A 20,036-nucleotide genomic window follows, 5' to 3' on the forward strand; every position below is an offset into this window, starting at 1 on the left:
TGCCTTCCTGATTCCCCTGGAGTGGTCATGCAGGAGGTAGATGATTGCTGTTTCTCTCCCTCTCCCTTTCAAAATGAGGGCCTGGCCTGTGGAGATTGGGCTGAAACAGGCTCTCCGACATCCCCTGAGGTGTCCTGGATTTCGAGAGGGCAATTCTTGGGTGACACAACCCAGAATCAGGCTCCCTCCTCTCTGGTTCTGGGGTGCCTTACCTGTGAACCACTGCTGTCAAGTAACCACAACTCACTGGACAGCTCCTGTGTTGAGCGTCTGCCCCCTGGTGGTCATTGCAGGTCATAGGTACCTGTGAGGGCGTTGGGCGGTTGCTTAGCCTTTCATATAAAGAGATTTTTAGCATACTTACACAGTAGCAATGAATGTGCTCAAGAACATTCATAATTAAACAGCTGAATTGTTGGAAACTGGTTTTAAACATTTTTTAAAGTTTGATATATGTGTACTTGATTTATAACAAGTTTTAATATATATAATTTATATATATAAAACTTTAAATATATATAAAACTTTAGGAGCTCATATATAAAACTAGAGGCACAGTGTATGAATTCGTGCATGGGTGGCGTCCCTTAGGATGGCCTGTTGGGATTGGGCTGAAACCTGGATTTCAAAGCAGCCTCCTGCTGCTCCTGCCTGCCACTCCTCTTGTCCAGGTTGCACTGTACCTCCTGCGAGCTCACACCCAGTCAGTCCTGATCAGGAGAGGCTTGCTCCTCTGCAGCAGCACTCGCCAGCTGGGAGCCCTGTGTCTGGCACCTGTCCCGAGGGGGATGGTTGGGAGCTTAGACACCATGGACCCTTGGTGAGCGCTGGGACACTCATGCTATGCCGGGATCCAGATCCGTCCCACTGATGTTCACGATGGTTGTTGGTAGCCACATGGCAGCTGCTTTCAGGGGAAGTGGCCATGGTGCCCAAGGCTAACATCCAGGAGGCCTGCAGCGTTTTCAACATCTTGCCAGCGACGTCTGTCCATCTGGGCCTGGCCCGTTCTCGAGATAGGACCTGCACGACTACTGAGGGAGTGAATGGCTGCTGCGGGGCTAGTGGGCCACTGGGATAGGGTGGTCAGCTGAACAGTGCTCCCTGTATGGGAGCTCACTGACCACCAGGGGGCAGCTCCTGCATTGAGCATCTGCCCCCTGGTGGTCATTGTGCATCATAGAATCTGGTCTTGTGGTTTCTTAGGCATATATGTGTGTATATATATATATATATATATATATATATATATATATATGTATGTATATATATATACTAGCGTTCCCGTTGCAGGAAAAATCCTGCAATAGGGTTTCCTACTGCACTCTACCCCGCCCCACCTGCTCTCCTCCCTTCTCCCCCTGCCCCGCCTTCTCCCTTCTCCGCCAGCCTGCCTGCTTTTCTCCCTTCTCCCCCAGCCCCACCTGCTCTCCTTCCTTCTTCCCCAGCCCCACCTCCGCTCCTCCCTTCTCCTCCCCCTGGCTTGCTTGCTTCTCCACAGCTTTGCTCCCTTCTGCAGCTCTTGGCTTCTTTCTCCGCTGTCTTGATATGCAAATTAGCCACCATCTTGTTTTGGTTTAATTTGCATACTCGTCCTGATTGGTTGGTAGGCATGGCTTGGCTGGTGGATGTGGCGTGGGTGTAGCGAAGGTGCGGTCAATTTGCATATTTGTCTATTATTAGGTAGGATGTTTTTTATTTATTTCATATTGGAAGGGAGAGAGAGTGAGAAACATCAATGATGTGAGAGAATCATTGATCAGCTGCCTCCTGTAGACCTATACTGGGTAACATGGCTACAACCCGGGTATTTTCCCTGACAATAATCCAACTGTAACCTCCTGGTTCATAGCTTGATTCTGAACCATTGAGCAACACCAGCCAGGGTAAAACACGTTTTTTAACATACACTTTTATGTTTCCATACATACCTGCATTCCTGAAACCAAATCTTCCTCCCCTTTTCAGTGCTCCCTAATTGGCATATGAAATTACTGATGTAAGGACACAATCTACCTTTGTAATAGCGTATTTCAAATATATCCATATAAAGAAAACACTTTGGAAACTGGTAATGAGGAACTGACTGGTAATGAGTCACTGGTAATGAGGAACTGACTGGTAATGAGTCACTGGTAAGGAGGAACTGGACATCCCAGGAAAGGGTGTCCCTTGCCATGTCAAAGCTAGGCTGACAACTAATAGAGGAAGATGCCTTGGGCTCCATGAAGCATCACTCCTGGACTTCTGGTCTCTGGTCATCTACGGGGTGTGCATGGCCACACCTGACACGGGCCAGGAGGGAGAGTTAGGACCAGTGTGGAGAACCATCCAGCGACCCTTTAGCACAGGTTCAGACACAGAACAAATGGAAAGCACAGGATCACCATTGATGTTAACGTCAGCATTTCTCACCATCATCCTCACTGGGAGCACTCACCAGAGCAATGCAAAAGATAAGGAGACTTGGGAGCAGGTACTGACTGATGTTAATGGACAATAACAGGAATGCTTGGATGCTCACAGTCCTGTACCCTTCCCAGTAAACATTCTTAACATGTGGGTCTTCACCTTGACCATAGTAGAGAAATCCGGGAAGCCATGGATTTACCCAAAGTCACACTGAGAATTGGTTTTGAGTTTGCTGCCCATGACAACTTCCCAAACTCCTTTTTTGGAAGTTCACTCCTTTGAATCATGAAAATCTATCTCGATGAGGAGAAAGTGAACCATCCTGAATGACTACCACTGTCATTTCCTACCAATCCCCCTCCTCTCCTTTGCCCTTGCACAGCCCAAAAGAGGTTGACACCATATGGTCACCTTAATGGGGCCCATCAAGTACACAGCGTTCTGCTGCTGACCCCCTGAGATTGGCTGCAGCTCTGTGATGTGATTTGACCACTGAAATGTGGTGCGATTGAAGCCTGTCATCATTAACAGAAGACTCTGGAACCACTGAGACTGGCCACCTTCTCTGTCCATCTCTGATAATGTCAACAGGTACCTATGTGGTGGCTCCTCCTTTATTCCCGACCCAGGAAACAAGGGTGGACATGTAGTATGAACAAGAAAGATTCCTTCTTTACACTAAACCACCCAAGCTTTAGGTGTCTAACATCTAGTCAATCCAAATGGTTATGAAGTACCACCTCTACTCTCTAGGAGGCATTGATGTTAATGTCAGCCTAACATTAGAGGCCACACCTCTGTTGTTATAGACATATGGATTTGACTTCTAGTCCTGCCTTTTATTTACTCTACAATCAGGAAATCTACATTGAGTCTCTGAGCCTGGATTTCCTGTCTATGAGAAAGAGGCTTAAACCATCTCAGGTTGACACATCACCTGGTTGCCTCCTGTATGCACCCTAACCAGTGCCTGTGGTGAAGTCTGTAATGGAGGTACAAACACTTGACCGGAGTCAACCAGCAACCCTTCAGTCCTAGGGCCGACACTCTTTCCACTGAGCCAAACCAAGGAGGGCTAAAATGTACATTTTAAAAACATGCCCTTTTGATGTTTCCATTCATGCCTGCATTCCTGAAACCGAGTTCCTCGTGCCCTCCTTAGTGCTTCTTTCTTGGCAGATAAAATAACTGATGCATGGACACATTCTGCCTTTGAAATAGTATCCATATGAGGAAAATACTTATGAAACTCCATGAATCCTATTCCAGCCTTCCATCATTATCTACCATGATGGTGGTTCTTGTATCTATTTACGTGCAGTTACATTAGTAGGTTACTTAAGGTAAAATCCCAGATATGTCAGGCCGTGCCCAGATAGCTCAGTTGGTCAGAGCTTCATCTCAATAACACCAAGATTGCAGGTTCCATCTCCAGTCAGGGCACATGCAAGAACATTTCTGCCCCAGGAAGGACCAATCCAATCCACTGTAGAAAAGTACAGAAACAACAAATTAATGCTTCTCTCTGTCTCCCTATTTATCTCTAAAATCAACACACATGTTTTATTCACCCAGACAGTCCACACACATGTGAACACCAGAATAGCTCAGGGAACCCATGGTGACCTGCAGCCAGGGTCCTCATCAGGGTCAAGCATGCAATGACCCAGAGAACAGTATGGGAGGTGCCCCTGCTGTCAGGGTGGAGGGTGGGGAACTCAACCTGAGCTGCACAGTCACCCACAGGGAAGATGACATCTGTGCTCCCTGAGACTAAAACCTAAGGGGCCGGGAGTAGATCTGGGTCTTGACATGCCCCTTGTGGTCTCTGCACCTTCCAGCCAGCGGGTGAGTCTGGGCTGTTTCAGAATTCATGTGGTTGAGGAGCTCATACTCCTCTCAGGTGTCAAGGCTGGGAGCAGCAGTGGCAGCTGGGCAGGTGGCTGTGGGCAGAAATAACCCAGGGCAGTTGCCAGGGAGAGCTGGTGCTGGACCATGTGTGTGGCCATGAAGCCCACTCTAGTCCCAGTTCAGGCTGGTGTCCGCTCTGTTCTTTGGGGCCATGGTTAGTGGGAAATGGAACATAAGTTACCAGGGTAGTCATGACCTGGGAGTTGGCATGTCCTTCAAGAAAACTTGTGACCCAGGCAGAGCCAACCTAGTCCACGGTAATGAAGTGCTCCGGCCATTGCCCTGCCCAGGGAGGGAGAGGAGCTGTCTCTGCAGAGGCTGATTCCCTATTGGCCCGGCGATGTGTGGCAGGCTCCTGAGACTCATGGTCCTCTCCTGGGAGGAAAGTGTCTTGAAGTTTAGCCACTAAAAGTTGTAGATATGTATCAATCTAAGGAAACAAAATGGTCCTCTTCTTTCCTTATTGGGTCAACATCCACCATGGCCGGGCCAGTGTGGCTTAATGGTAAGAGTGTCAGCCTACACACATGAAGGGTGGTGAATTAAAACCTTGGTCAAGGACAAGTCCCTGTGTTCCAGGTTTAATACCTGGAAACTATTGGGGGCTCATGCAGGTGGAATCCAGTTGATGTGTGTCTCTTATTTCCAAGTTCCTCTCTATCTCCCTGTCTCCCTCTCTTGCCCTCTCTCTCCCTCCCCACCCCCACCCTCCCACTCTTAATAAAAATCAATGGGGGAAAAAATGTCCTCCTGTGAGGATTATGAAAAACAAAAATAGATCCATCCACCCCTGCTACCCTGACAAGAGGCCTCTGCCTGCACACCCCACCCCTCCTTATGCTCTTTTGCCTGTTCCTGGGATGTTCCCAGTTCATCTTGGACACACTCTGTGTTTCCCAGGAGTCGGTAGAGAGGAGCCCCAAGAAAGGTCCTGGGAGGGACTGGGGTTCTGTGTCTGCCTGAGAGGAGCTGGCCAGGGCTCTTCTGTCTCCATCCAGAGGTCTCCCCAGCCTGCTCTTCCCCATCCCCCAGGCACCTGGCTCACTGCAACTTCCCCTACTTCTGTATTAGGGAGAAGCCCCATGATGCTTTGGGCCCACAACCCAGTTCACCTTGGCAAAGTCCTGCCTCTAGCCATCACACTCGCACCCCTGAAGTTCTGGTATTGTGTGAGTCCCTATTTTTGCATTTTGGGGGTAATTTTCCACTTTGATTTTATTAAAAATAAATCTGCCTCTCTCCCCCCCCCCCACCCGCTCCCTCCCCCCCCCCTCCCCACACACACACACAAAGCCAGTCCCAGAGGTAGCATGGATTCTCCAGGAAATGCTGCTATGTTTTCAGTTATGAGAACATTCTGCTATACATTGGCAGAGAATATAACCTAATGGTTTTGTGGATTTTACTGGCCCCTCTAAGGTGTTCACCTTAAGGTTGATGCTCAACAGGCAAGAACTCAAAGGTAGAGGAAGGATAACCCTCTAATCAATCCCAGGTTGTGTCTTTTGTAAACAGTCAGCACTCCTGTTGGTTCTGATGGCAATAGCCTACACAGCTTGCCAATATTTGCTGCCAATGAGGCCAGGCTGTTCCTACCAGCAGATGAGAACTGACCACAAAAAAGTGCACTTTCTAATGTGTACTATTTGGTGAGCTTTGATGTACACATAAATCTGTGAAACCATCACACATGAAACAGACTTATCTGTCTCCAATTCACACAGTGGAGCAGAAATAAATTTACAATTTTAAACACAGAGTTAATACTTTTTAAAAAGTATTTTAAACATTACTTTTATAGATTCTTTTTAGCTACAATGGAGGGAGAGGGAGAGAAAGAAACATCTATATTAGAGAAATGTATTAATCTGATGCATCCTACTCTCCCCTACGGGGGTGTGAGAAGGGCATGTGCCCTGACCTGTTCTAGTGACCTTTACATGTGGGAGATGATGCCCAACCGACTAAGTGACACTGTCCAGGGCAGAGTAAAATTTTGTATTATTATTTGTTAACTATTATATTAATTTCCATACCATCAATTCTAAACCTGCTTTTGGCACACACTATATTTTTACCTCCTGCCCTTTCATAATCTCTTTCTCTCTCTCTATCTCCCCACCACCACCCCCCGCCCCCGTTTCCCCAGTCCTCCTTGCAGGCATTGATTTTCCTTCCATTTATAACACATTAGTTCATTTTTTTAATAATTTTATAGGCACTATAATGTGTGTGCTCTTTAACAAATATTGGTTTCCTCCATGCTGCATAGTTATTTTGAGATTCAACACAAACGCTTAGGTGAATAGTTAATTTTTATTGCTGAGTAGTATTGTGATCTGTGAATTACCACTTTAACTATTGTTCTGTTTATGATTTTGGTCATTTGCCGGATTCGGATATTATAAATAAATCTGCTGGGAATATTTGCATTCACTTCTCTATATAAATATATGTTTTACTAATCACAATGTTGTTGTGTAGGTGAATGTGTTATATTGTAAGATATGTGGGACTGTGATCTAAAATGGTCATTCTCTTTGCACTCCCACCCACCCACAGTAATAAAAATCCCACTATTTCTGCAACCTTACCAGCACATCCAATGGTTAATCTTTGTAAATACTAACACCATAAATGAGTATAGTATTAACTCCCTTTCTTTTTAATTGTATTTACTTAAGATTTTTTATGGTGAGCATTTTTCATACATTTATTTACACTATCTTTATCACATTTGTTAAAATGTCTGTTCAGAATCTTTTACCAATTTTTTAAATGAATGTATTACTTTGAGAGCATTATGCTAGGAAAAATAAGTCAGTCAGAGAAAGATAAGTATCACATGATCTCACTCATGTGTGGAATGTAATGAACAACATAAACTGATGAATAAAAATAGATCAGGAGACAGAGAAGATGCAAGCAGACCTTCAAATCTCAGAGTGAAAGTAAGAGAGGGTCGCTGGTGGGTTGGAGGGGTAGGAGGTCAACAAATGAATTTGTATGCATCCTACCTAATAATAGACAAATATGCAAATTGACCACACCCCGACACCCCAACAAGCCACGCCCACAAGCCACACCCACCATCCAATCAGAGCGAGTATGCAAATTAACCCAAATCAAGATGGCTACATCCACAAAGAGCAAGGTTTCCTAGGTAACAGAGGAAGCCAAGCTTTCCACCTGCCCTTGCCAGGCCTAAGCCTCCACTCAAGCTACAAAGTTTCAATTATAGAAGGTAAACAAATTCAAACAAATGGCGGCAGGATGGAGTTTGAGAGAGCAGGCCAGGGTTTCCCCTGGCAACAGGGGAAGCAAAGCTTTCCGCACACCCTGGCCGGGCCCACCTGCTTAAGGCAACAAAGTTTCAATTATAACCCCAACAGAAATGGTTGCCAGCCTCAGAGGGAGCCCCAGGCTTGGCTCCGCTCCAGGCTACAGAGTTTCAATTGTAGAAGGAAAATAAATTCGAGATACCAGGGCCTCCACTTGGGTTGCCAGGGGGCGTGGCTGGCCTGCAAACCACCACAGGCCCCTTGCTCAGGCCGCCCCACGCCCCAAGGGAACCCCCACCTGATCTGGGACACCCTTCAGGGCAAAGCAGCTGGCCCCCACCCCTGTACCAGGCCTCTATCCTATCTAATAAAAGAGTAATATACAGATTGATCATCACTGCAACACACAGTATAGCTGCCCCCATGTGGACACAAGATGGCCACCACAAGATGGCCAGCAGGAGAGGGCAGTTGGGAGGCACCTGGCATGCAAGGGAGGGCAGTTGAGAAGGACCAGGCCTGCAAGGGAGGGCAGTTGGAGGTGATCAACCCTGCAGGAGAGGGCAGTTAGGGGTGACCAGGTCGGCAGAGGGGAGAAGTTGGGGGCAAACAGGCTGGCAGCAGAGTGGTTAGGGGGTGATCAGGCTGGCAGGCAGAAGCGGTTAGGGGCAATCAAGAAGGCAGGCAGGCAAGCAGTTGGGAGCCAGCAGTCCTGGATTGTGAGAGGGATGTCCGACTGCCCGTTTAGGCCCGATCCTTGAGATCGGGCCTAAACGGGCAGTCGGACATCCCTTGAGGGGTCCCAGATTCGAGAGGGTACAGGCTGGGCTGAAGGACAACCCCCCTCCGGCACGAATTTCGTGCACAGGGCCTCTAGTATAAGTATAACCATTGAACACAGACTAGGGGAGTGAAGGCCTGGGCTGGAGGGTGGGGACAGGTTGGAGAGGGGAAAAAAAGGGAATATGCAATGCTTTCAACAATATAGAATTTTAAAAAATAAAATGAATTTATCAATTTAAACAATAGGAGGACAGTGTGCAGTGTAAGACATGTTTGAAGTTCACTCATTTCTCAGTGACTGCAATGACTTCTTTGCTATATGGAACCAGAGTTTTAAATATTGGAACATAAATTCTTTTCTCAATTTTTAACCCATGTAGAATTTAAATGCACTTGTACCATAGACTTAAAAGTTTTAATCTGCATTGTTAACATTCTCCACAAAATTTAATAAGTCTGAGCATTCAATAATGCATTGAGAGAGAGAGAGAGAGAGAGAGAGAGAGAGAGAGAGAGAGAGAGAGAAAGGGAGAGAGAGAGAGAAAGAAAAGAAAAAAGAAGCATCGATAAAAAAGAAAACATTTATCAATTGCCTCCTCCTTGTCTTTGTGAACAAGAATTTAATTTACAAACTAGTTAGTTAAGTTCCCTTAGCATGAATCAAACAAGCCATCAATTTTGTGGGTGTGCTTTACGGGAGGATGCTCCAACATACTGAGCCCCCTGAGCAGTGCAGCATCTTCATTCTTAATGTTTCCTTTAAGAGATTAAAGCATCCAGGTAGGCGTGTGCCCTGACCTGGAGTGGAACCAGTGAGCTTTCAGGGCAAGGGATGCTGCCCAACCAACTGAAGTGCAATGGCCAGGGTAGAGATTATTCTTGTGTTATTATTTATGAACTATTGTATTAATTTTCATACCTACAACTCTAAACCTACTTTAGTACACCCTAAATTTACCTCCTGCCCTTTGGTAATCTCTCTTTCTGCCTTCCCCGGCTCTAAATACAGTCACTCATTTTCCTTTCTTGAAAAGATTAGTTTATATTTTTCATAATATTATAAACACTATAATTTGTGTAAACCTTAACAAATATTGAACTCTTTCATGCTACACAGTTATTTTGTGATTGAACTCTAATTCTTATGTGAAAAGTTTATTATTTTTTATTGCTGAGTAGTATTGTGTTTTGTCAATAACCACTTTGTCTATTGATCTGACTATGGTTTTTGTTATTTCCAGGTTTGGGGTATTATAAATAAATTTTCAGGGAATATTGGGTTCTTTATGTAAATGTATGTTTTACTTATCTAACTGTTGTACTGTAGGTGAGGGTTTTACTTTTTAAGACATGCAGAACTTTGAACTAAAATGGTTATTCCCTTTGCCTTTCCAGACACCCACATGATGAAAATTCTAGTTTTTCTTTATACCTGTGAGCTCATGCAATATTTAATATTTTTAAATTGCAGGCCTGAAAATCAGTATAGTGTTAACTTGTTTTGTTTTAAATCCATTCCCCTAAGATATTTTTATGGTGAGCATTTCTTGATGCATTGATTTACACCGCCTTTATCTCTTTGGTTGAAAAGTCTGGTCAGAAAATGTTGCCAATTTTTAAAATGAATTAATGATTTAAACAATAGGCAGATAGTTCAGCATCTAAGAAATCCACTTTCTTTCATCACCCCCAGCTTTAATAAATGTACCCTCAAAATCTTCTGAACTCATGGTGTGAAATCTTTTCTGCATGAAGTCAAGACCTCACATACTGTAGGCAACCCTGAGGCAGAGCTGTTCTAGGCTGGTTAGGTCTGGGCATGGTCATGTTTTCCGATGGTCTTAGGCGACCCTGTAGACCCTAAGACCATCGGAAAACACAGATATTTACATTACGATTCATGAACAGTAGCAAAATGACAGTTACGAAGTAGCAACAAAAATAATTTCATGGTTGGGGGTCACTACAACGTGAGGAACTGTATTAAAGGGTCGCGACATTAGGAAGGTGGGGAACCACTGCCCTGGGAGGTCTGTCCGTCTTTTGCAGTTAGGCAAGCCTATGGACGCATCTTGTCCCTCCCCAGCCATCACTCTCTCTGCCACAACACTTTTATTCACCTAACTCAATGGCTGGGTTTCTAGCCCTGCTCGGCTGTTGAGAAAACTACATTACCCGAAAAGCACTGCACACGTCTGGGCAGAGCCAAAGGGAATTATGATGTCTGCGCATCCGGTTAGGGCGGGACTTCCGCCTTCCTCCTCGCGGTGGTCATTTTAACCTCTTAGGTCTTTTGTTCACAGAGTCACAGGCTTCAGGGCACTGGACGTGAGTAGGAGGAGGCCTGGGAGGCCGCTGCCTGCGGTGCAGGGTGTGTCTGAGGCTCCTGGAGCCCCAACAGACCGAGATCGGGGTCCCCGTGCCTCCCGGATCCTCTCTGCTCACAGCGTTCCCGCAGCCTGACCCCCCTGAACCCTCCAGCCTGGGGACCAGCGCCGCTCAGGTCCTGCCGCCCAGGTCCCAGCGTCCAGAATGGTGAGTCCCTGGTGGGTGACACGTGGGTGATGGGGGAAGAGGGTGGAAGGCTGCAGTGCCACCTTGTGAGGACATGATGGTGCAACTGGGCGTGGAGGATTCCGGAATCCGGGCCTGTTTGGGTTCTAAAGTAAGGTGACCAGACGTCCCGCTTTTGGCGGGACAGTCCCGATTTTTAACAATTTGTCCCGCGTCCTGCGACGTTTTAAAAAAGTCCCGATTTTTGGAAAGAATGCACGACAAGATAGGGAACGGGAAGGAAATATACGGTTTTCGGCGGCCAGGTGGCTATTTAGCCAGGATATGAGTTTTATATTATTTTTGTTAATTTTATAATGTTAAACTTTAATAATAACAAATAATTGTTGAGAACTGATTATCGAGAACTGCTTATCAAAGTTCGCATTGTTGATCAGTTGTTAGAATTCGACCACAATTGTTTGGACTTAATGAACAATGGCATTTTTTTGGGATTGGCAAGAACGAAAACATTTTGTAACTTTCTCTCAGACGATACACATCGTACTGCGTGCTAGTAAGCTAGTTAAACAAGTGATGTCATTACAAATCAGCTATTCAGATAATTTAGGTAAGTAATTTATTTATTTATTTCATAAATACATAAATTTTCTTGAATTTAGCAGACAGTACTCGTATTATTTATATTTTATAGTGGCAGCAAAAAGTCAGCGCCGACCTTGAAAGTGACACTTATGACTTACGTTACGGCAAATTCATGACCTTTTAAACAACGACAGCAATCTACTAAAAAAAAAAAAATCACTCAAATGAGAAATATGCCAAAGAATAAAATAATACTATACATAATTTTTTATTTATTATATTTGTAAATTGTACTTATGTTGAAATTTAAAAAAATATATTGCAATACTATTTTTGCATTCTATGAAAATATTTGTTGCTCCATATAGACCAAATTTTTATTTTTATTTATTTTTTTAAATTACTTTATTGATTAAGGTATCACATATTTGTCATCAACACTCCCCCCCATTCCCATCCCAAACCTCCTCCACACGCATGCCCCCATCCCCCTGTTGTCCGTGATCACTGGTTAGGCTCATATGCAAGCACACAAGTCCTTTGGTTGATCTATCTCCCTTGACCCCACCCTCCCCTACCTTCCCTCTGAGGTCTGACAGTCTGATCAATGCTGTTCTTGTTCTTCAGTCTATGTTGTTCATCATTTCCCCTAGATGAGTGAGCTCATGTGATACTAGGAATACACTTATAGGAATCGAAAATGAGACAAGCAATAATGGTTATGCTGAGAGGCAAATGAATCAGTCTATAGTGAGTTTCTTTCTGGGCCAACAGTTCTTTTGAGTCCCGATTTCTATGTCCAACAGTTGTTTATGTGTATATAACAGCAATGATATTTCAGTTCTGGATGGTGGACAAATGGTGGTAATGCAGGTCCGACCCTCTCTGGTTTTATAGACCAAATTTTTAATCAAGAACCCCCCACCCCCACCCCCCCAGTCAATGGTGTCACGCCTTACCAATGTTAAAATCTGGTCACCTTAATCTAAAGGCAACAAAGAGTTGTGGTGAGGTTTTGCGTGAGGAGTTTTACTTTCATTCTCAAAATGCTTGGGCCATAGATGGTTGTAAAAAAAAGAGGGACATTTTCTGCAGCACGATTCTAACTTTTCCTAACATTGCTCAGAGGCAGGATTCTAACTTTTCCTAACATTGCTCAGAACTAGAAGACAGAGGACAGCAGCTGTGGACAGGAAGGGGAAGTCCTGTAAATCACAAGGTAACTGGCAAGAGGGAGCACTGAGGACTGAGCTGTGAGATAATTCAGGCATCTGGAGGGCACCTGGCCTCTGGGCTAGGCAAGGGCACTGAGCAGCCTGAGCCCATAGAGCCTGGTGGTTGCCAGGCTCTCAACAGACCATTATGTTTCCACAAATTCCTAAAAATGCAGAATCGATCAGGTGCACGGGTTTGTGGAGCTTATTTCAGGGCCTCACCCCCTTGTGGCCTCTGAGATAGTAGAGTCCTGGGACTGTCAGCCGCTCTTGTATCCCGTGGACCTGGGGACTTTGAACAGACACTGAGCCCAGACTCCAAAGGCCAGGAGGAGGGCTACATGGAGTGGACCTTGTTTTTGGCAACCAGTGTAATCAGTGCGAGGTCCTCCAGACACAGGTTCCATAATGTGCAAAGGCTTGGAATAAAGAGGGAGCCGAATCAGGAACCTGCATGTTTGTTTTTAAAAATACATCTATATTTTTATTGATTTTAGATGTAGAAAGGATGGGGAGGTGGGGAAGGCAGGAGAGACAGAGCAACAGGGATGAGCAAAAAATAGGGATTGGTTGCCACCTGCACAATCTCTAGTGTGGATCCAGCCCACAACCCGGGCGTGTGACCTCACACAAGTGCACGGGTCTATGCTCAACAAATTGAGACACATCATCTAGGACAGTATATCACTTTAATACAGGGAATCATGGTCAGGTTGTTAATGGTAGTAGTAGTCAGAAGGGACAGTGTGAGCCTGAGGAATGGCTTTCTTTCTGGGGCCACTGTTTGTGAGAAGTGGGTGTCACAACACAGCTTAGGGACAGAAGTTGTCCTGTAGAGTGTGGGGGAGAGATAATCGCTTATCAGTGCCCAAAGCCTTTAAAAGGTGAGTGGACCTGAGATTAATTGGAGGCCAAAGAGTAATTCAAACAAGATGAGACTGAGGCTGGTACATATCAACTTTTCTAAACTCTCACCAGGATTTTCTTATGACTCTTGGTGTGCCCTGGCTGTGGGGAGTTGCAGTCAGTCTTGTGGATTATCTAAGAGGCATGAGTGGTTATCTATGAGACTCACTGGGCATGGTGCAGTGGGCCATCAGGGCTGGGACTTGAGTGAAGGTTAAGTGAGAGTTGTTGGCTGTGACTAGTGAAGGGACATCAAGTGCAGCATCACAGGAGGTGGGCTATGGATATTTGAGATCTGATGGTTGTTCTTAATAGTTGAGGTTGAAGGAAAAAAAAAAAAACAGTCATGGAGAAAGGCCTACGTAACAGGAATCAAGGCTGCTTCTATGAGTGTGGACTATCAGAGTGTGGGTAGTGCTTGATCCTGATTCAATATGGCAACCATCCTCTGACCACACATGCTGAGTAATAAGTAAAAGGCCTGAAGATGAGTATGGTGGCTGGGCCTGTGGAAGTGCAGGTTTGAGAGAATTGTGGTAGAAAGAGTGATGTGCACTCGGAGAGGGACGGTGAATTCATGGCCACAGCACCATGACATTGACATAGAGTGAATGAAGGAAGAGTCTGTTTTGGTGGTTCCTGGATGTAACAATAAGGTGAACTTTAGGGTAATTGCCTGAAAAGAGAGGAGTTTGGGTGCTACATTCCAGATTAAGAGTTTAGGTGCTATTTAACTAACCACCTGTCTTTTGTTGTTGGTTGTGACACACTGGTTGAAAGGAATGAGGTAGCATTAATCAGTGTTATCCAGGCTTGTAAACCTCCACTGACACGGGTAAGGAAGAAGGGTAAGAGAGAAATAGATAATGGAGGTGGTGAACTATAATTGTGGAAAAGAAGGTGATTAGGAAATAATTTATCCACACTACGGCATATTTGCATTTTATTTGAAGTTGTACCTCCAGGAATGAAGCTGTGTAAGAGAAGTGTTGTTCAAAGAACTATGTACAGCAGGTAGTACAAAGCAATGGCCTCAGCACATTGGGATTGGGGTCAAGAGGGTGAAGTGTGATGCCATGTTTCTGGTGTCTTATTGCAACAATCTGAGGGACTACAATGCTATTTCCTGAGAAAACAGTACAAATCACTCACACTCTCTTTATGGCCAACATATCTCTCTAACCTATATATTGACACCCACTGTATTGATAAGAGGCAGTGTGGCGTACATGGGAGGTCCAGAGCTCAGGTATCTTCTATCTACTCAACTGCCTTAATTGTTGTTGGAAGAAAAATATCAGCAGGAAAATAAGACAGTGGGTTTCATGGGATGAAGGGCTGGTATTTTCTCTGATGTGTAGAGTGGAAAGAGCAGATGTGTGTGGAGGGTGGGTAGTAGGATAGACTTATAATGTTAGGAGTGACTCTGATCATGGCTGCACTGTCCCCATTATGACAGGATGTGAACTTTGTGGACGTGGCCATTGCCTTCTCTCAGGAGGAATGGGGGCTCCTTGATGAGGCTCAGAGACTTCTGTACTGCGATGTGATGCTGGAAGTGTTCGCACTTGTGTCATCTGTAGGTAAGACCTTCACGTTCTCCCAGTGTCCTGAGGTGACGTCCTCTCTTCTTTATGGCTCAGCCGTAGCTTTCTCTTGCCCACAGGCAGAACATTGTGTCTGTTAATGTCCCCTACTGTCCTTTCAAAAGTGCTGTGGGGCCCTGACTGGTTTGGCTCAGTGCATAGAGCATCGGCCTTTGGAATGACAGGTCCCAGGTTCGATTCCGGTCAAGGGCATGTGCCTTGGTTGCGGCCATATCCCCTGTGGGGGGGGTGCAGGAGGCAGCTGGTCGATGTTTATCTCTCATTGATGTTTCTGGCTCTCTATCCCTCTCCCTTCCTCTCTGTGAAAAAATCACTAAAATATTTTTTTTTAAAAGTGCTGTGGCTCCCAGGGATGAGCTGGATGGGCAGCCCTGAGCAAAGGACTCCACAAACAACCTGAACACCCATAACCTCAAAAAGTACAGGAAGTGTCAGGGAGTCAGGCGTCTTGCAGTGAGCTTAATTGGTCCCAGCTTTCACATTCTTTTCATGGGAGGCTGACGGTGTCCACATGCATGGCTTCAACTTCTGCCCTCTTTCTCTAGGTAAAGGTTCTTTGTGGCAGCCTGTGCCATGTTACGGTCTTTACCTACATGAATCATGTGCTGTTTTTGTAAGACCCTCATTCAGATGTTTCTAATATTTTCTTCCCTGAATACTATAGCAAGATGTGTTTCTCTGGCCCAGTGCTGACTGCTCACCACTTCACCTGTTCCTCTGCACTGGTGCCTACGCAGTATTCTGCAACATTGACTTGCACATATGTTAAGAGAAGCACATATGTGCTAAGTATTCTTTGAAACCAGCTACTCCTTTATTGAATTTTACTTGGAGGAAGATGGAAGCAACCTCTTGGACAGCTCACACTCATCTTTAGCAAGAAAGCCCTGCTGAATGCCGTTAGTTGAAGGATTAGCTGGAGATTCATATTCTAATCCATGTGGTGCTTGCCTTGTTTATGTCATATTTCTGGTGAGGCCTCTCTGTGTTGTGATCTTCATTAGCCCAAAAAGTCACAAGAGCCTCTTATTAATCCTTCCTGCACATCTCTTATTTTCAGATATTTTCATGGAACCAATGTGTGATGTGTAACACACTTTTGCAATGGGACTTCCCACTGTCACCACATTCAACATTCATTTCCTCACCCTTTCTCACTTTTCAGGTTGTTGGCATAAAATGGATGATGAGGTGGTCTGTTCTGATCAGAGTGTATCTATACAAGGAGAGTCACAGAACAGGGCTTCTAAGACAGCTCTAGCCACCCAGAAGACCCTTCTGTGTAAGTGGTGTTTCTCTGTGTTAAAAGATATTTTGCACCTGACTGAGTCACATTCAGCATACTTTGAGCAGAAAGCCTTCTGTAGTGATGCATGTGTTGTAGACTTCTGTTTCAGTGCAAACCCTCAGCAGCAACAGAGCAATGAATGTGGAGCGGAGCCCTGGAAACAAGCTATGGACAGGGCATCCTATGCGAGCAGGTGCAGCTTCTACTTATTGATGGTGCCTTCAACCAGCAGGGAGGTTGGGGAAGATTGGCGATACAACTCAGAGATTCCCCAGCACCAGGCCACTCTCAACACCGAAGAGCTACACTGTGGCAGCGAGATTTCACAGGAATTTCTTGATGGTAAAAGTCATCACCAGTGGGGTGACTGTGAAAACGCTGCCAGCCACATCCTGAACGTTGTTCAGTGTCAGGGTGAACTTTCTAGAGAAGTGATTTATGAGTGTAAGAAATGTAGGCAAGTGTTTAGACGATTCTTTAACCTCATTGAATATAAGAGAGTTCACCCTGGAGAAGAGATGTATGAGTGTAGTGAATGTGGGGTTTCCTTCTGTCTAAGAGCTCACCTCACTGTACACCTCAGAGTTCACACTGGAGAGAAGCCATATGAGTGTACTGAATGTGGGAAGTCTTTTAGCCGAAAATCTCACCTTATTAAACATCTGAAAGTCCACACTGGAGAGAAGCCATATAAGTGTACTGAATGTGGAAAGTCCTTCAGTGCAAGAAGTACACTCATTAATCACCAGAGAGTTCACACTGGAGAGAAGCCATATGAGTGTACTGAATGTGGGAAGTCCTTCAGTGAAAGAAGTACATTCATTAAACACCAGAGAGTTCACACTGGAGAGAAGCCATATGAGTGTACTGAATGTGGGAAGTCCTTCAGTGAAAGAAGTACATTACATAAACACCAGAGAGTTCACACTGGAGAGAAGCCATATGAGTGTACTGAATGTGGGAAGTCCTTCAGTATAAGAGGTACATTAATTAAACACCAGAGAGGTCACACTGGAGAGAAGCCATATGAGTGTACTGAATGTGGGAAATCTTTTAGCCAAAAATCTAACCTTATTAGACATCGGAAAGTACACACTGGAGAGAAGCCATATGAGTGTACTGAATGTGGGAATTCTTTTAGCCAAAAATCTAACCTTATTATACACCAGAAAGTTCACACTGGAGAGAAGTCATATGAGTATACTGAATGTGGGAAGTCTTTTAGCCAAAAATCTAACCTTATTATACATCTGAAACTTCAGAGTGGAGAGAAGCCATATGAGTGTTGTTAATGTGGGAAGTCCTTCAGTGCAAGAAGTACACTCATTAACCACCAGAGAGTTCCCACTCGAGAGAAGCCACATGAGTGTAGTGAATACGCGAAGTCCTTCAGTGCAAGAAGTACACTCATTAATCACCAGAGACTTCACACTGGAGAGAAGCCATATGAATGTAGTTAATGTGGGAAGCCTTTTAACCAAAAATCTCACCTTATTAAAAATCTGAAAGTCCACACTGGAGAGAAGCCATATGAGTGTAGTGAATGTGGGAAGTCCTTCAGTGAAAGAAGTGCACTCATTAAACACCAGAAAGTTCATACTGGAGAGAAGCCATATGAGTATACTGAATGTGGGAAGTCTTTTAGCCCAAAATCTAACTTTATTATACATCTGAAACTTCAGAGAGGAGAGAAGCCATATGAGTGTATTTAATGTGGGAAGCCTTTTAGCCAAAAATCTAACCTTATTAAACATCTGAAAGTCCAAACTGGAGAGAAGCCATATAAGTGTAGTGAATGTGCGAAGTCCTTCAGTGCAAGAAGTACACTCATTAATCACCAGAGAGTTCACACTGCAGAGAAGCCATATGAGTAGTGAATGTGGGAAGACCTTCAGTGAAAGAGGTACATTAGATAAACACCAGAGAGTTCACACTGGAGAGAAGCCATATGAGTGTAGTGAAATGTGGGAAGTCCTTCAGTGAAAGAAGTGCACTCATTAAACACCAGAGAGTTCACACTGGGGAGAAGCCATATCAGTGTACTGAATGTGGGAAATCTTTTAGCCAAAAGTCTAACCTTATTATACATCTGAAATTTCAGAGAGGAGAGAAGCCATATGAGTGTACTGAATGTGGGAAGTCTTTTTTCCAAAAATCTAGTCTTATTAAACATCTGAGAGTTCACACTGGAGAGAAGTGTTAAATGTGCAGGGAATGTTTTATTCACTTAGAATAACAACACTGAATGTGACTGTTTGGGACCTATTTTTCTGAATTTAAACCCTTTTAATTGAACATAAACTACTATATTCCTCATGTGTTTCTTGTACAAGTGAGTCTTGAAGGACATGCCCAGATCTACTACCAGATACATTTGTAGCTGAAGAGATTTTTTATTGAATTATGCTTTTATGAATTTGTTTACTTTCTAATTCACCAACCTGCAAATTGTTTACTGTACTCTATTCTGGTTTTTAATTTTTTAGTAAACATATTTTTCTTTGTTACCTTAATTTTTTTGGTTATTTTCACTTCAAGGGATGATTGTCAAGCACAATTATGATCTATCATCATAGAGTTAAAAGATATTGTTTGAATCCCAATCTTTCTGTGCCTTAGGAGGGACAGCATAATACTAGAAAACTACTCTTTGGCCAATATTGGCTTATAGTGCATTGCTAGCCAAGGCCTTGAAAGAAATGCTGCTTGACTTTGTGGTTCCAGTTTGCATGATTGATCCCAGCACATATGGGGATGTGGGGGCCATTTCATTTTTTTTCTCTCTCATATTGATGTCTCTTCCAATATCTCTCTTCTTCTCCCGCTTCCCTTGTACTCTCTCTCAAAACATCCTCAGATGAGGATTACCAAAAAATCCAAACATTCACTCTGGTGCCCTGAGATGGGGCCTCTGCCTGCACAGCCCCCCTTTCCTCACTCTTCCCTGCCTTTGCCTGGGATGTTCCCACTATAGCTGGGCACACTGTGTCCTTCCCAGGGTTTGGAAGAGAGGAGGCCCAGTCAAGGCCCTGGGAGGGATTTGGGTTCTGTGTCTGCCTGAGATGTGCTGGCCAGGGCTCTTCTATCTACACCCAGACTGCTTCTCCCCACCAGCTAGGCACCTGCCTGCTACAAATGAACCTACTTCTGTATCTGGGAGAAGCCCCTTGATACTTTGGACCCCCAAATCAGTTCACCTTTAGAGAGTCCTGCCTCCAGCCAACCCACTCACACCCCTGAGACCCACTGGTGTTTAAGTCTCTTTTTTCCATTTTAGGGATTATTTTGCACTTTAATTTTATCAAAAATAAAGCACTCCTCTCCCCACCCCCTTACCCAGACAGTCCTGGAGGTAGCATGGATGCTACAGGAAATGGTGCTGTATATTTTCAATGGTGAGAACAATCTTCTTATCTGGGAGAAGCATTTCCAGAAGGAGAGGCTTGGTCTCAATATAATTCCACGTTTGGAGGATGAGTTGTGGTTGGTATGCCCCATCCCTAAGTTTTTCCTGTGCTTAGAAGACCTGAAATAA

General features: G+C 44.6%; 1 protein-coding gene across 1 annotated transcript; it reads left to right on the plus strand.

The window, feature by feature from the left end:
- Positions 1 to 10,677: 10,677 nt before the first annotated feature.
- On the plus strand, positions 10,678 to 20,036 carry LOC307095004 (zinc finger protein 551-like; the record flags this gene model as incomplete). Its single annotated transcript, XM_079764211.1, has 4 exons — positions 10,678 to 10,922; positions 15,066 to 15,189; positions 16,379 to 17,314; positions 20,023 to 20,036. Exons 1-4 carry the CDS (start codon positions 10,920 to 10,922, stop codon positions 20,034 to 20,036), a joined length of 1,077 nt encoding a protein of 358 aa, XP_079620337.1. The 5' UTR covers positions 10,678 to 10,919.

The sequence above is a fragment of the Cnephaeus nilssonii genome (assembly GCF_951640355.1).
Source record: "Cnephaeus nilssonii genome assembly, chromosome: 24".
Lineage (NCBI taxonomy): Eukaryota > Metazoa > Chordata > Mammalia > Chiroptera > Vespertilionidae > Cnephaeus > Cnephaeus nilssonii.